Source organism: Tupaia chinensis, unplaced genomic scaffold, assembly GCF_000334495.1.
Source record: "Tupaia chinensis unplaced genomic scaffold, TupChi_1.0 Scaffold139757_1, whole genome shotgun sequence".
In the NCBI taxonomy this organism is placed as follows: domain Eukaryota; kingdom Metazoa; phylum Chordata; class Mammalia; order Scandentia; family Tupaiidae; genus Tupaia; species Tupaia belangeri.
Window position 1 is genome coordinate 3,664,714 of NW_006199637.1, and position 17,584 is coordinate 3,682,297.

The following is a 17,584-nucleotide window of genomic DNA, read 5'->3' on the forward strand; positions in this document are numbered from 1 at the left end:
GCTGGACACTCCCACATGGCTGACCATGATTCAAGTCCCGGTGGCTTGCTTTCTCACTTTCCCTCCTTTTCTTTCTGTGTCTCTCTCGCCAAATTAAAAAAAAAAAAAAGGAATGAATAATAGAATTAAAAAATAAATTTTAAAAATTTATACAAGGTACCTAGAATAGTCCATTTTTCTTTTAAAAAGTTTTTGTTATCGGGCATGTGCATTTGCCAGAGAGAGAGAGAGAAAGAAGTCACCCTCCAGAGGGGATGACCATGCCGCAGTTCCTTCTCCAGTTTCCTCTTAGAATTTTAGGCATGCACGTACATGTGCTTGGCATGAATTTTAAGATACTGGGTCTAGGACTTGAACCATTCAGTTGGCCATATGGGAGTCCAGCATCTTAACCTCCACACCACCTGCTGGTCCCAAGTAGTCAAATTTTTAAAAAATTTTATCTGTTTTTAAAATTGTATTATTTTTTCTTCTTAAATTTGCTATAGGTCTCTTGTGCTTCTCAGAGAGAAAGAGAAACTCACCATGTCTAGGACTTGAACCATGATCACAGCCATGTGGGAATCTAGTGGCTTCACCACCACGCCACCTGCTGGTCCTGAGTAGTTAGATGATAGGTTGCCAAGGACTGGATGAAGCGGGAAATGGTCATTGTTTAGTGGGTATGTAGTTTCCATTTTGCAGGATGAAAAATTCTGGAAATTGGTTGTATAACAGTGTTATTACATTTCACACTGTTATTGTACCCTTATAAATGGTTAAGATGGTAAATTTTATATTTATATATTTTATTGTAATAAAAAATGTTACAGGATTTTGGTGTTATTTGAACAGGACACATTTTATACTGGTGTAGGAAGAATAGTACTAGAACATTTGCCTTAGGTAGAGGGAGTGTCTTTCACTTGTTACAGTAGGTAATGTTTGTATTACCCTGTTAAATTTTAAATCCAGATAGTGATGAAGGTTATAGAAGGGAAGGATAAAAGCATGAATTTTTTTTTAACTTTTGCCTATGATGTGATGAATCAGAACTGGTAAGGGAACTGAATAAATTCCTTAAAAGTGTTGGCAAGGGTCTTTAGAATAAGGAGGGCTGTAGGTAAGACAAAGCAAACTAAAGCCAAGGAACTGGTTTTGATTTTTACTGAGAGCTGATGGGCCCTGCATATTTATGAACTCTTTTCCAATTTCATTTATGTGTTAATTGTAACTTCAAGCCCCAGAAATGAACTGAAAGTGAAAGAATGCAGTAGGAGGGCCAGCCAGGTGGTGTAATGGTTAAGGCAGCTGGATCTCACATGGCTGGCTGCACAGTCCGTTTCAGAACTGGTGGCTTGGAAAACATTCCAGGCACGTGTGTACGTGCCTGTAGTCCCAAGAAGAAGTTGAGGAGAAGGGATTGTGGCATGGTCTTCCCCTTTTGAGGGTACTTTTACTCTCTCTTTGCCAAGTACATTTACCCTAAAGCAAAAAAAAGTGATAGTGAAATTGTTAAGACTTTCACTGGAGAGATTAAGCCTGATTAGTTATAGGAAAAGCTATCAGTGAATTTGGACAAGATCGCTTATGTATTTTTTTCCACATACAAAATTAGAAAGCATTCTTAGAATGATCATTTTGCTGCAAGTACCGATGCATTTATAATTGAATATGCTCTTGTTTGTAATCCCGTGGGGGGGGGGTGGAATTTGTGACAAATTAAAAAATGATCAATTCCAAACCTGAGTTTCTGATTTTGTTCAATTCTTGACTAGGTAAGATTACAGATGTGACTAAAACTTTTGTGTAGTGACATTTTAAACTGGTATTTAACTTGTCTTATCTCTCTAGGGACAAAAATGTCCTTTTAATCAAATGATTTTAGTTGTGTGTGTGTGTGTACACACCAACAAATAGAGTCTATCATTGGCTCCACTCAGTCCCAGTTTGGTTATTTTTTACATTAAAATGTAAGAATATGTACTTCTTATGGAAACTTCCACTTCCTCTTTTCTATCAGCCACATTTACCACTGTGTTGCCACATGACAAGTCTTTTGTAAATGTTCAGTGAGTGAGAAACCAAATCAGCTTCTTTTCCATATTTTTAAAAGCAGTTTTATTGAATTATAGTTTACATGCCATAAACACCATCTATTTTCAGTGTAACAGTCCAGTGATTTTCAGTAAATGTGTTGAGTTGTGCAGCTGTTGTCACGGTCCAGAATATTTTCATCACCCCAATAAGATCTCTCAAATCTATATACAGATAGTATTGGTTCCTATCATCTTTCTGTAATTTACTCTGTCTCTGTAGATGTCCGTATCTGGACATTCACATAAATAGAATCATATAATCTTTTATATGATTATATGTGATTTTTTGAGGTTAATTCATGTACCATTTATCAGTATTTTGTTTCTTATCATTGGTCCTTATTGTCTATACGATTTTATAGACTTTTCTCATATACCTAATACTCATTTTTAACTTTTTGTTTTGATTTTGTGTATTTGCAGAGCAAACTGCAGATTTATTAACTACAGTATCTTAGAAAAGATGCAAAAATAATACAAAGAATTTATACTTTAAGCACTTCAGAGTGTATTTTCTAAAACTTACAGTCACAAAGATATACATCAAGTATATGTAAAATAGAAATCACAGTAAAGAAAAGCAAATATATTCTATTACATGGCCACAATGTAACAGAATAGTTCATAGAAATCCAGCATTGACACAATATTTTTATCTCATCAGCAGACTTTATCCAAATTAGGCAATTCTTCCTACTGATATCTTTTATACAATTTTTATTTATTATCATTGTTCTTCAGTTTTGACCAGAGAGAGACAGATGAGAGAAAGGGAGAGTGAGAAAGCAAGCTGCCAGGTCCGGGACTTGAACCATTTCCAATTGTGGGAGTCCAGCATCTCAACCACCATGCCACCTTCTGGCCCCCTCACTGATATCTTAGTCTAGGATTGCATGTTATATTTGCATTAGGTTTCATGTATCTTTAGTCTCCTTTAATCTGGAACCATCTGTCTGTCTTGGCCACCAGGCCCTTGACATTTTTTAAGAGTGCAGCCCAGCTGCTTATTCTAGTCTCTCACTCAGTTTGGTTATGTCTGATGTTTTCCTCATAATTAGTTTTAGGTTGTACATCTTTTATAAGAATATCACAGAGTTACTGTATTATTTGTATTACGTCATTTTCAGAAGGTGCATGATTTCAGTTTACTCCAGTTTGGTGATGGTAACTTTGATCACTTGGTTGATGTAATGTCTGGTGAGTTTATTCAGTGTAGAGGCACAATTTTTTCCCTTTGTAATTAAAAAGCATGTTGGGAATATGTTGACACAGTGAATGTGTCTTGTTTCTCACTGTACCTTTGTCCACTTCTTTTAGCATCTCATTATCAGTTACCTGTTGCTTAACACTGTTACCACAGACATAGCAGCTGAAAACAACATGTGCTTATGGGGCTGGCAAGTGACATGGTGGTTAAGGGCGTTGGACTCCCACATGGCTGACCGCGGTCTGAGTCCTGGACCTGGTGGCTTGCTTTTTCACTTTCTCTCTCTCTGTCCCTTTCTGGTCAAATTAAAATAATTAAATAAAGTAAAATAAAATAATTCTTTTATAAAAAGATAGACATTTAAAAATCAACAGCATGTTTTATTATCTCAGTTTCAGTGTCAGGAGTCTGAGCACGACTTTACTATGTCTTCAGACAATGTTGTAATCAGGGTATTATTAACCAGGGTTAAATTTTTACCTGAAGATGTGACTGGGGAAAGATCTGCTTCCAAGTTCTTGTGGTTGTTGGCAGGATTCAGATCCTTGCAGGTTACCGAACTGAGGGCCTGGGTTCCTAGCTGGCTGTTGGCTAGAGGCCATCCTGAGTCTTTGGCTACATGGGCCTTCCAGCATGGCCACTTGCTTCCTCAGAGCCAGCAAAGACCTAGCAGAGACAGGCAGTCTTCTGTAAGACAGTCACTAAAGTTTCATCTCATCATTTTTGCTGTATTATGTTGGGTAGGAGTAAGTCACAGATTTCACCCAATATTCAAAGGGAGGAGACAAAGGGGTGTGAGTAAGATAATTGAGGCAGGTTTTAAAGTCTGTCTACCACAGCATTCCCCTCCCCACTTTTTTCTTTGTCAGAAGGTGTTTGTGCTTACCAGAGAGAAACTAGGAGGGGTTTGTGTGTAGAAAGAACCCCCCAGGAGGGTATCCTCACACCACAGCCTCTTCTCCATTTCCTCATCCTGTTGGGATTTGGGACATGCACACAGATACCCCCAGCATGCTTTTCAAGTGTCAGGGTAGGGATTTGAATCATGGTCAGCCATGTGGGATCTGATTCCCTTAACCACTAGACTTTGGGGCTGGTCCTACATATGATGACTTTCTAAATCCTTCATTTGTTTGTTTCTTTATTGAAATTCTGCTGCAGGTAGTTTTGCTCCATTATTTATATTAGTATGAACTCATGAATTCTTATTCTGTAGGCTGTTATTTCTACTATTCTTATTAGTTGGTTTAGGTAAGTTCAACAACAGCATTCAGAGAATTCTTTAGCATAGATTACTAAACAGACTTGAAACTTAATGAATCATTTGTCAAATATACTGTAGATTAAAGGTAAGTTTAATATATAAGCCATAGGTTTGTAAAGCCTCTGTCATTCTGTTTGAAACTGTACTTTACTGGAAACAACTTTGTAAATTATCAAAACGCCAAAATGGTTTTGTATTACTAGTCTTTAAGTTAAAAGCTAAAAACCCTCCAAGGGTTATTACTGCGTAATTCATACGATTAAAAATTTTGGTTAGGGGCCAGTGGATGGCCGGATAGTTAAGGTGCTGGATCCCCACATGGTTGACTGTGGGTTCTGGACTGTGGCTTGAAAAATCACACAGGTGTGTGTATGTGCATTCCTAAAATCTCAAGAGAAGAATGGAGGAGAAGGGATTGTGGAGTGGCCATTCCCCTTGGGAGTTAATTTCTCACTTTTCCTCTCTTGTCTCTCTCTCACCTAGGCGAGTGCATATGCCCAATGGCAAAAACAAACAGACAAAAAAAAATTGGTGATATTATCTAACCATACTCATTCTAAGACTACTAGATCTCAGCTTCTTTATCTTTGGTTTGTTTCTTGATCTTAGAATATTACATATAGCTTACCCTTTCTTAAATTTGTGGGTGTTTAGGACTGTGACTCTCTCTCTCTCTCTTTTTTTTTTTTTTTAAGAGAAATCTTTGCTATAGGGCCGGCCTGTGTGCTTGTTGGAGAGACAGAGAGACAGAAAGCAAGAAATCACCCTCCAGGGGGGATAGCCATACCATAATCACATCTTCTTTCTCCTGTCAGGATTTTTGGCACACACCCTGCGTGAGTTTTAAATCACTGGGTCCAGGACTAAAACCATGGTCGACTGACTATGTGGGAGTCCACAAAGTAAAGATTATGCATCTGTGGTCCCTGTGACTCTCTTTTTGAGTATATGCCTTGTACTTAGGTAATCAAATGCCTTGGTATTCAGTGTTTCCTTTTTCTTGGAGTGGAAATCTTTCACTTCGGTCTGTATATAGTTCTCCTTTGTATCTGCTGTTCTAGTTTTTGGTTTGTTTTTAGTAGAATCTGCCAGGGATGTTTGTGTGCATGCCTCAGATCCCAACAGCATGAGGAAATGGAGAGGGATTGAGTTGTGAAGTAAGCACGCATGCCCTCTGACAGTTAACAGGATGCTGTGGTGGACAGATTCTCAAACCACCCGCAGTTACTCTGATTTCTGGTACTCACACCCTTGTAGAGTCCCCTGCCTTTCAGTGTTGGGGGAAACTCTGTGACAAAGGAACCGATTTTGAAAGAGCTTTACTCTTTCATAAGTTTCCTTGTTTTAATAGTTTATTCACATGTTTTCAGACAGTTTACTATTTTTTAAAATTAATACCAAAATAAAATCAATCAATAATGAAGAAAATATACTGAAATTCTTTTCTTTTTTTAGAGGTTTTTGCTATAGGGCACGTGCACTCGCCAGACAGACAGAGAGAGAGAGACAGAGACAGAAAGCGAGAAATCACCCCCCAGGGGGAATGGCCACGCCACAATCCCTTCTCCTCCACTCTCCTCTTGGGATCTTAGGCACGCATGCACCCATGCCCGGCGTGAATTTTAAGCCACTGGTCCTGGGACACGAACCGCGGTCGACTGTGTGGGAGTCCAGCAACATAGCCATTACGCCAACTGCTGGTTCCCTAAAATACAACTGTTTTGATGCCAAAGTTTTGTAATCCATATGTATGTTTTTTTGTTTTTTTGTTTTTTTTGAGAGATTTTTTGCTGTAGGGTGAGTGTGCTTGCCAGAAAGACAGAGAGACAGAAAGTGAGAAATCACCCCCTGCAGAGGGGATGGCCACGCTGCAATCTCTTCTCCATTATTTTCTCAGGACCTTGGGCACGCATGCATACACACCTGGTGTGAGTTTAAGCCACCATGTCTGGGACTCGAGCCATGGTCCACTACATGGGAGTCCAGCGACATAGCCATTACGCCAATTGCTGGTCCCCCGTGTATGTGTTTTTCTCAGAATCACTTTTCATGAACTTTTTAAAGACCTTCTCATGTATTTCACTGATTCTGATGTTCTGCAAGGTCATATGATAGAATGAATGATGAATGAAAAACAGTAATTCAAATTGCCACTTTGACTTTTAAAAAGTCTAGATCTCCTTTACATTTCCTTAATCCTTGAAACTCAAGGTTTAGGAACAAACTCAAGATAAATGTTTTGGATTATTTGGGATAATCTGTACAGGTTTGGGCAGTGCCTTGTCTCTTACATTATTGTTCACTGTACCTTGTTGATTCAGAAAGGTAATATCTTTTCTTAAATAGGAAAGAGGTCTTTACCTTTGAATATTTTATACTGTTCTTCTGTTTCCCTTTCATTTCTTTGTCAATTGAATGTGTGTACCTAGGTGTTTTGTATCAGTTAATATATTTTCAGTAAATAGGAAATACAATGTAACCTAGTTTAAACATTGAAGATAATTCATCATTTAACGTAAGTGGAAAAAAAAAAAAAACTTGAGCCAAGTGTTCCAGCCGTATCGCTGGTAGCTCTGCTTCTTTAATTTTTGTTCCATTGCTAATAGGCTTATCATATTGCAAGGTGACTGTTAGCAGACCCTGGAACCGGATGTTTTCAGGTTCGTATATAGAAGAGGAGAGGAGAGAGATTCTTAATTCTCAGAGACCTTAAGTAAAATCCCACAATGTTAAATCTGACTGTCACATAATGGGGTGAGGTGTTAAACTAAAATTTTTTCCTTAAATGTGTGTAATTATTAGTATGTGTTTTGTAGAAGCATAGGATTCTGTAGAATTTAGAACTTAATTTATTTTTAGATTTTTTTGCTATAGGGTGCGTGCGCTCACCAGAGAGACAGACAGAAATCACTTCCTAGGGGGCATGGCCACATCGCACTCCCTTTTCCTCCATTCTCCTCTTGGGATTTCAGGCACACATGCACACACATCCTGTGTGAGTTTAAACTGCCATGTCCAGGATTCAGACCATGGTCAACTATGTGGGAGTCCAACATAACCATTATGCTAGTGCCTTTTTTTTTTTTTTAAGAGATTTTTTGGTATAGGGTTGATGCATTTGCTGGAGAGACAGAGAGACAGAAAATGAGAAGTCACCCCCACCCCAGAGTGGGGAGATAGTCATGCTGCAGTTCCTTCACCTCCATTTTCCTCTTGGAATTTTGGGCATGCATACACATGCACCTGGCATGAGATTTAAGCCACTGGGTCTGTGAATCAAACCACAGTCAACTGTGTGGGAGTCCAGTGACATAGCCATTACACCGTCTTTTGGTCCCCAGAAGTATCTTTTAAAGCAAAGGCATTAAGACTGAAATTTAAGAATGAATTGGAGTTTTACTAGGAGAAAAGAAGGTAAAATGTTATTATTGCAAGTAGAAGCATTAGGCCATGAAATCTGGAGGATTGTAAACTACGAAATGGAGAGGTTATAGTAGCCTGGAATAGGGATGGTGGTCATATTGATGATTTTGTTCTTTTTCCTCAGAACCTTATGATATCATGGACGAGATTGATTGATTGATTTACTTACTATTTTTAGAGAGATTTTTGCTGCAGGGCACATGTGCTTGCTGGAGATACAGAGACAAAAAGCGAGAAATCACCCTCCCAGGGGTATGGTCACGCTGCAGTCCCTTCTTTTCCATTTTCCTCTTTGGATTCTAGGCACGCATGTACACACGCCCGGTGTGAGTTTTAAGCCACTGGGTGCAGGATTCGATCGACAGTTGACTACGTAGGAGTCCAGTGACGTACCTATTACCCCATCTGCTGGTCCCATCATGGACGAATTTTAGGTTGGATATGAGCTAGTATGATCTTTTCTCCTTCTCCTCCTCCTCCTCCACCATCATCCCCCCTTCTTTCTTCTTTCTTCTTTCTTCTTCTTCTTGAGTTTTGCTATAGGGTACATGTGCTAACCAGAGAGACTGAGAGGCAGAAAGCAAAAAAAAAAAAATCACCCTGCAGGAGAAATCCCTTCTCCATTCTCCTCTTAGGATTTTGGGCATGCACACATGCACACGTGTCCGGCGTGAGTTTCAAGCATCTAGGTCCAGGACCTGAACCATAGTTGGCCATGTGGGCATCCAGCAATTTAACCGTTAAGCCATCTGCTGGCCTCGACCTATTTGTTTTTAAAAAGTGGCTCCAAAGTGGAAAACAGATGAGGGCAGGAATGAGATTACTATTACTTGAGATAGGGAACATTGGAATGCCACCAGACTAGGGTACAGAAGTCAGTTGTTAAAATCACCACTGTTGTTATTGAAGCTTGATTCTATGCAACACACACATACACACACAAATTGGAGAGGGTCTTCCAAAAGTTTATGAAAAAATATGTGTTACGGAAAACTCTGCATGGATTTTAAAAGTTTTTTGTGCCCAAATAAACCTGTACTTTAACTGTTCTGCAGACTTTTGAAATTCCCGTGTGTGTGTGTGTGTGTGTGTGTGTGTGTGTGTGTGTATAAATCTGTAATCTATGCAATCATGTTACAAAGTAGTTGATACCACCTGATACATACAGATGTGTTAATTATTAGTAAGAGTATTTGCGCCAGCCCCGTGGAGTGCCTGGAATACGTTGCTCAAGAGAGAAGCAGAATCCCAGTTGGCAACTGTGATTCAAATCTCTGGTCCTGTTAGCCTGAAACTTGCCAGGCACCCATGTAAATGCCCAAGATGTGACAGGCTTGAGGACTGGAGGAAGAGAATCATGGTGTGACCAGATCACATAGAGGGTGCTGCATGCGTGGACATGCTGCCATGAATAAAGAAAAAAGAGAAGAAGATCAAGAGTGTATCTATATTTTGGGAGCCAGCAGGTGGTATGGTAGTTAAGGGTGATGGACTCCCACGTGGCTGGCTGAGGTTTGAGTCCCAGACCTGGCGGCCTGCTTTCTCACTTTCCCTCTCTCTCTCTGGTCAAATAAAAATAAATAAATAAATAAGTTAAATTAAAATTTCTTTTTTGGGACCAGCAGTTGGTTTAATGGCTATGTCGCTGGACTCCCATGTAGGAGTCCCGGACCCAGTGACTTAAACTCACACTGGACACGTGTGCATGCGCGCCCAAGATCCCGAGAGGAAAATGGAGGAAAAGGGATTGTGGCATGGCCATCCCCCCTGGGGGATGATTTCTTGCTTTCTGTCTCTGTTTCTCTGTCTTTCTGGCAAGTGGCATGTGCCCTATAGCAAAAACCTCTCAAAAGAAATTCTTTAAAAAAAAAAAAAAAAAAAGAGTATATCTATATTTTTAAATTACTTTCTCAGGGGCTACACTCAGATTTTAATTCGGCTTGGTACAGATCTCTATATATCTGGCTCTTGTGCCAGTCAGTAATGTCTCCTTTTAGAGTGACTATCAGTATTAGCTTCATGTAAGCAGTGCAGTTTTGCATGTCAGGTCTCTCCGCCTTGCTGGCTACTAGCTACTGCTAGGGAATCACTTTCATTGCAGAGAAATCTGAAAAGGCCATTGACGGTATGGTCAGAATCACTTCTGAACGTTGGGTCTGGAATGTAAAACGTCTTCGAATATTTCCTTCAATGAGGAAGATTAATCATAAACTTGGAGCGCTGCAGCTGATCTTTTCCTTAAAAGAACTCCTACCAGTCTCTTGTATATAGCCCAGGAAAATAAAAACCATGAGAAGCTGACTTGTCTAAGGATAGTTGTTTCATCTTTTGAGGTAATTTCACTTCAGGTGTCGGTACTTGCCCTGTGTTGCATTTACTCGACTTTACGTTGGTATTAATTTCAATAGTAGGGTTTTATCACCCTTGCAGGTCATGCTTTATTTCCTCAAGTTCTTTAATTATTTTTATTTAGTTACAGAATTCTGCAGTTGCTTCCCTTGAAAGTACACTCCTGCTCTCATGGGCAGTGTAGTCAATTTTACTTTTCTGCCATTGTTTCATTTATTCAGAAAAAACTCTGTCTCTGCCATGATTTTCTGACTTTCTGTGTTTTCATGACATCTAGTCTAAACTTTGTGGTACAGTGTCCTGTATATCTTGTGGGTTTTAAAAAAACTTTGCTTTCTTCAAAGGAAATTACCCTCAGGTATACAAGGAAAATAGTAATGGCAGTATCTACAGTTTGTCTTTTATCACGCCTTTTCACCAGCTATGTGTTCTGTTTACTTTCTTTTTTTAGGTTTTACTTAAGGACTGTTTCCTTTTTGTTTTTAGTTTTGACCTAAGTACTAAGTCCTAGACTAGATGTTTTGGTTTTCTTTCTGGCTCCAAGCACTTTATACATTTATATTTATATTTATACACATGACACAAACACACACACACAGGTTTGCAGTCTCTTACCCATAATTCCAGTATCCCAAATGGTTGTAAGATGAAGTCTCTTCATACATTTGGTACCCCAGCTCAGCTGACAATACTGCCCTTGAATTGACATGAGACTATACATAATCATTGTTTACCTCACTCAGTGTGAATATTCATGTTTCACCATTTGGGTTATGGGATATTGGTCCTAATCTTTTTGGTGATGTTACATAGTTGTTGGCATATTATGTTTTCTAAAATCCAAAAAATTACTTTTTTTCCCTGTTTATCTTTTTTCTTAAAAAAAAAAAAAGCATTAGTTTATTTAACTTTATTTATTTAAAAGTTTTTTTTTTTTTTTTTAATTTGAACAGAGTAGGGCATGGGGGGGGGGGAGAAAGAGAGAGAGAGAGTAAGCAAGCCAGCAGGTTTGGGACTCAAACCGTGGTCGGCCAGGTGGGAATCACTGGATTATCCACCACGCCCTTATTCACCACGCCTCCTGCTGGCCCCCTGTTTATTTCTTCTGTGAATGAGACAACATCCCCAACAGGGTCCTGATGCCATAATTCACTATCTGTGATAAACATTATATTCTTTTATTTTATTGTAATCAATTTGATATTTGAAATTGAACTCTTTAATACATCTAATCTAATGATTCCATGTGGTATATGTTAAAAAGCATGCACCTAATTTACAGTTCTCTTTTAATATGTGAGTAACTATTTTAAATAAGAAATCAATATTAGGCTCAATGGTGAAACATTAGTGCCATTCTCTTTATAAAGAGATGAATGCCCATTTATAACTTTTGTTGCTGTTCATTTAATTAGATAAGTACAGAAAGACAGGAAAATAAAATATGATTACAATTAGAAGGGAAAAGAATACATCTCCATTTTTTAAGATAATTTTTATATACTCAAATTTCCAGAAAATATGATATAAGTATATGAGAATTAATAAACATTTAATCATATCACTACATGCAAGATAAATATTCAGAAGCCTAAAGTAATGTCACAAGTCACTGGGACTCTCATGTTAAATATGAGACTTGCAGTGTGTTGGTTTCACAATGATGAATCCGTCTGGTGCAGTAGGGTGGGGAGGGCTTATTGTTGGAATCTCTGATTGTGTGTCTGTCTTTTCACTCTTACCTTTGGATGTATGTAATGCTCGTGCTAAATACAATAGAATGTTTCCAGAATATATTCGTGACATTTCTATATTTTTCTTGACTTAAATATTAGATTCTGGATCAGAGTTGTGGAATGATTTTTTTTCTTTGGATGTGTTGGAATGATTTTACATCCACTTTCTTTGTGGCGTCACTTTCTAGCTTGATAGACACTTCGTAATTTTTAAAACGTGCTTAAGTCAAAGGATTGTTGACCAATTTTATCTTAAAGTCTGTGTCACACAGAATAGAACTAATCGTTGTATTCATCTTTTTTTTTGTTTTGCAGTGGGACTTCCCCTCTTGCATGTCTGAATGCAATGCTACACACAAATTCCAGAGGTGAAGAGGGCATCTTCTATAAGGTCCCCGGTAGAATGGGAGTATATACTTTGAAGGTAAATATTTTTGTTGGGGAGTCGTTTTAAAAGGAAATAAACAAAAGTGACCATGTATAAATATTATTTAAATTATATAGACAAAATTCTGTTCTTAATGAAGTTGTTTTTAGGAAAAGGTCATATTTTCAACCCTATACCCAATATAATTTTAAAAAGTAAGTTAGCACTACTAATAGATCAGGGAAGTAACTATTCTTTATAATAATCTTATCTTAGAGGATGAAATAAAAATGAATTCCAGTGACTTTGAAGCACCTCAGAACATGTGAACAATAATTGTGGTTTACCATGGAGAATATGACCTAGATGCCTTATATATTTTTCATAGCATTCTCTATTCACATTCAGAGTTGTGCTTAATATTCCTTTTTTTATAATGAATACAACTAAAGTTCAGAAGATCAAATTTTCCTGGTCAGGTAAGATTAGAATCAAAATATGAACCCAGATCTGCCTGAACTCCAGTCATTATTTCTATCATAACAGGCTTGCTATAATTCCTGCACTGAAAAGAGACCTTTACTTATTGGTATCCTTTTACTTATAAACAAAGAAACCAACTCAAATGAACTTGAGTAAGACAGCATTTATTAGCTTATGTAACAGAGAATCCTAGGTATTCCCAGCTATATCCAGGAGCTTAAATGATATCTCTCCACTCTGTTTTTTTGGCTTCATTCTTAGTTAGGCACTCTATTCATAGTATTCAACCTCATCCCCAAGACCCACTCTGCAAGTTCTAAGTCTAGAGAGAAGAGTTCCGAGAACTAAAGCAACAGCTTCTCACTTCATTGTTTTGACTTGGCTCATGTGGCTATACCTGAATGATCGCTGTAGCCAAATGTATAGACTCTTCTGATCGCCTAGTCTCAGGTTCATGGTCACTCTTGATGTATGGTTGAGATTAATCCTACTCAAGCCAGATGAATTGAGGAGAAGGGTTCCCCCTACCCCAAAGGAAATTTATCAGCAGAAGGAAAATGAATGCTTGGTAGGTATTTCATGTGTATATGGGACTCTGTCCCCTTTACTTTTTTAGTTGTAAGCTATAGTCATCACTTCGATGGTTGTGAACACCCCCCCAACATTAAAAATACATAATCTACCTGTCATATTTAAACATGTTTTGGTGAACTTCTTGGAATTATGGGATTTCATTCCCACTTGGCACTTTCTGCATTTCTTTTTGGCTTTAGCTATTCTAGATTTTTGATATTACTAATAACATTTAGTGAATGTCTACTTTTTTGTACAGTTGTGGGGAAAATATAAAAACCACACTGTGTTTTTCTGTTCTCACATATCACTCAATACAAGACTTCTCATCTGATATATATGTGAATTTCTCCTGACAGGAGATATGTGGTGGTTTCTCTCTACATACCAAGAAATTCTGGGTGTCTTTTAATTCAACTCAGTTCTCAACTCTGTCTACCTGGAGATAGTGTCAGATCCCACAGGTTAAGGGTTCAGTCCCACAAGACTGCCAGTGGACTGTCATTGGAACCCCCTTCAGATGCCAATCACAAGTCTCAGGTTATAACTATACTTCTGATCTACCACCTTAATTGGAGTTCCCATGACTCCCTTCTCAGGTTCCGTTAGTATGATAGGATGGCTCACAGGACTCAGGGAAGCAGTTTGCTTACATTTATTTACCTTATTTATTACAGAGGATGTTATGAAGGATACAGGTGAACAGCTGTGTAGAAGGGATGCATAGGACACAGTATGGGAGAAGGGGCTCAGAGCTTCCATTTCTCCTCTGGCACCTCCACATGTTCAGCTGTCTGGAGGTTATCCAAGCTCCTGTCCTTTTGGCTTTTATGGTGTCCTGGTTGATTACATGGTTGGCCGTTGGTGATTGACTCAACTTTCAGGCCTTCTCTTCTCCTTGGGGATGAGGCTGAAAGTTCCATTTCTCTAATCATGTGCTTGGGTATTCTGACAACCGGTCCTCATCCTCAGGGTATCCAAGAGCTCACCAAGAGCCACCCGTTTAGAACAAAAGATGCTCCTATCACCTGGGAAATTCCAAGAATCTTAGAAATTGTGCCAGACTTTATTATCACTCAGATTACAGAGGTCTTAGAAGCTCTGTGTCAGGAACTAGGGCCAGATACCAAATAGCAGAACAAAGGATTCTCCTAGTGCTGTTACTGCTCAGGGAATTACTAGGGTTTTTAGGAGTTTGGTGTCAGAGTCCAAATACTTATTTCTTTTTGTATCACATATGTGCTAGACACTGTTGAATACAAGAGGGATACTGTGGTCCCTGATGTCTTGAAGGTCACATTATAGTTATTGAAATAATTGTATACTTACAAAATATACTGTGTCATATAGTACTGTAATGATGTAGACAACTAAAGGTTACTATTATGACTATTTAAATTTTTTTTATAGATTTTTTGACATAGAGTGTGTGCACTTGCCAGAGAGACAGAGAAGGGGAAAATGAGAACTCATCCCCTGGGGGCATGGCCATGCTGCAGTCCCTTCTCCTCTGTCTCCTCTCAGGATTTTGGGCACGCTCGCACACATGCCAGTGCTTTTTGTAAGATGCTGGGGTTGGGACTCAAACTGCCCAGTCAGCCATGTGGGATCCAGTGACTTTCCCAACAGCCACGCCATCTGACGGCCCCAAGATAATTTTTAAATAAAGGAATCTAGTCGAATTTTTGTCGTCATTGGTTTATAAGAGTTGGGCTGTACTTTGATACATAAATGATGAGAAGAAAGGCCTTCCAGGACGTGAGACAAGCAAAATCTCACATAATAGGATTTGAGAATAGAGTAAATTGAAATGGTTAGTCCATTTTGTGTGTAGGCTTATGTGGTATGAGTCAGGTTATAGAAAAAGGTAGAGATCAAACTTCGGAGGCCTTTGAAAACCTGCGTGAGCAGTTTGAGATGTGTGTGAGTGTGTGTGTATGGAGTAGACAGCAGAAGTTTTCAAGAAAATAGCATGATCAAATTCCTGTTTAGGAAGATTATTCAGGAAGGATTGATTTAAGGGTGAAACAGGAAAACGTGTCCAAAAGGTGATTATGATTGAGAGATACTGAGGCCCTGAGGTAAAAGAGTGATAAAAGAAATATAGACAAGGGACATTAGAGAAGTAGAATATATAGTATATTCATTTGGAGTTGATAAAATGATTCCAAGATTTGGGGCATGAGCAGTTGATCCTGGAGGGATGATAAGTTTAAGAAAAGAAGATAATTATATTTGTATTTCAGATACTCTTTGAACCTACAGGTCAAGATGTCTGGCTGGCAACTAACTCTAAAAGCTGTCCTGCATTTTGAAGGAAGGAATAGAAAAATATGGGGTGTGTATATTAAGAAAGTGTGTAACATAAGAGATGGCTTAGAGAGAAATTGCACTAGGATATAAAATTAAGCAGAAAATAACTGTTCCTTACTGGATCAGAGTTCACAGTCTTGGCTGTAATGTCATATGGGTGCCACTTGCACACAGAGGGGTTGCATTTTATGTATGTGAGAGGTGTTTTTTTTTTTTTTTTTTTTACATCTGATTATAAGAACAAATTATGTGAGAAAATAAAATGAAGAAAAAAGAACTATTTGTAGTTTTATAACTTAGAAATAACACTCTGTTAACACATTTTATTTTTATATACTACAAAATGCATAGTAGTCAATATTAGGTGTTTTTCTATGCAAAAATGAGTCATGACTTTCCCAACAACCGAATATTTACTCAGCTCTTATGCGAGGTACTATTCTAATAAGAACTTTACACATATTAGCTTATTTAATTCTCGAATGATCTTTCAAGGTAGGTATTATTATTATTTTCTAGACAGGGAAACAAGCATAGAAGATTGAAACTTGGAGTATTGCTACAAGTTGGGAAAGAGCCAGAAAATCTTGGTTTTCTAGTGTTTGGTCTTGCAGCTCTACCCTTTGTATCTTTTACACACTAAGCTCACAGATTAGCATTTGATCAGCATTCTCCTTATCTAACTGCAGAAACCAGAAAGATTCACCTTTTTACAAAAATTATTTCTATTTAACCCTCACTGCTTAGTAGTCAGTATTCAGGAGCCAGTTAGATTCAAATAATGTACTGTTTCTTGCTATCTGGACTCTAATTGTTCAAATTTAGTTTAGTGGGTTTTGTTTGTTTGTTTGTTTGTTTGTTTGTTTGTTTTTTAAAAAGAGGTTTTTGCTATTGGGCATGTGCACTCACCAGAAAGACAGAGACAGAAAGTGAGTAATCACCCCCCAGGGGGGATGGCCACGCCGCAATCCCTTCTCCTCCATTCTCCTCTCGGGATCTTAGGCATGCATGAACACGTGCCCGGTGTGAGTTTAAGCCACCGGGTCTGGGACTCAAACCACAGTCAACTACATGGGAGTCCAGCGACATAGCCATTACGCCAACTGATGGTCCCATAATTCTTCGAATTTAGAATACGTAGTGGTACTTAAACACACACACACATACACACATACACACACACACACACACACACACACACACACACTGGTGTACATCTATTTAACAAAGTTGATATGCAGTTTTTTATTCTGAACATTTCATCATTTATCTGGACTTATATCTACCCAGTTTTTATCTAATTTAAGCCTGTGTGTTATGCCTGCATATGAATATTGTGTATAATTTTTAACTTTGGATATTGATGGAAGTATTAGCTTATTTGATTCAAAAAGAGAGCTAACAAGAATTCAGAAAATATTGCTGGTTTTGCTACTGAATTCTATAATACTAGAAATTAATCAGCATAGTTGTTGCAACATTGCATATCAGAAATTTAATTTCTATTTGCTCAAGTGGTAATAATTAATCCTAATTGGATGCCTACATTTTCAGAAAGATGTGCCGGATGGGGTGAAAGAGCTATCAGAAGGTTCAGAAGAAAGCAGTGATGGTCAGTCAGATTCCCAGAGTTCTGAGAACAGCAGCAGCAGCAGTGATGGTGGCAGCAACAAGGAGGGAAAAAAGAGCAGGTGGAAAAGGAAAGGTAAATCCACCTGATCCTTGAATAAAGTATTGAATGTCGTAGGATAGATGCCCTTGCTGGTAGCTGTTCTTTCCCCAGATCCCAGG

The 17,584-nt window shown here is 38.3% G+C and overlaps 1 protein-coding gene across 6 annotated transcripts in view; it reads left to right on the top strand.

The window, feature by feature from the left end:
* The window catches only part of ASXL2 (ASXL transcriptional regulator 2), a 145,011-nt gene that overhangs the window by 80,275 nt on the left and 47,152 nt on the right, over nucleotides 1-17,584 (top strand). For 5 of the 6 annotated variants that reach the window (XM_006162196.3, XM_014593120.2, XM_014593121.2 and 2 more), the window contains 2 exons: nucleotides 12,373-12,481; nucleotides 17,348-17,498. In XM_006162196.3, the coding sequence (XP_006162258.1) occupies nucleotides 12,373-12,481; nucleotides 17,348-17,498 (260 nt within the window). Of the gene's footprint in view, nucleotides 1-12,372; nucleotides 12,482-17,347; nucleotides 17,499-17,584 lie in introns of those variants that run through there. The other variant, XM_006162199.3, reaches the window with a different exon arrangement.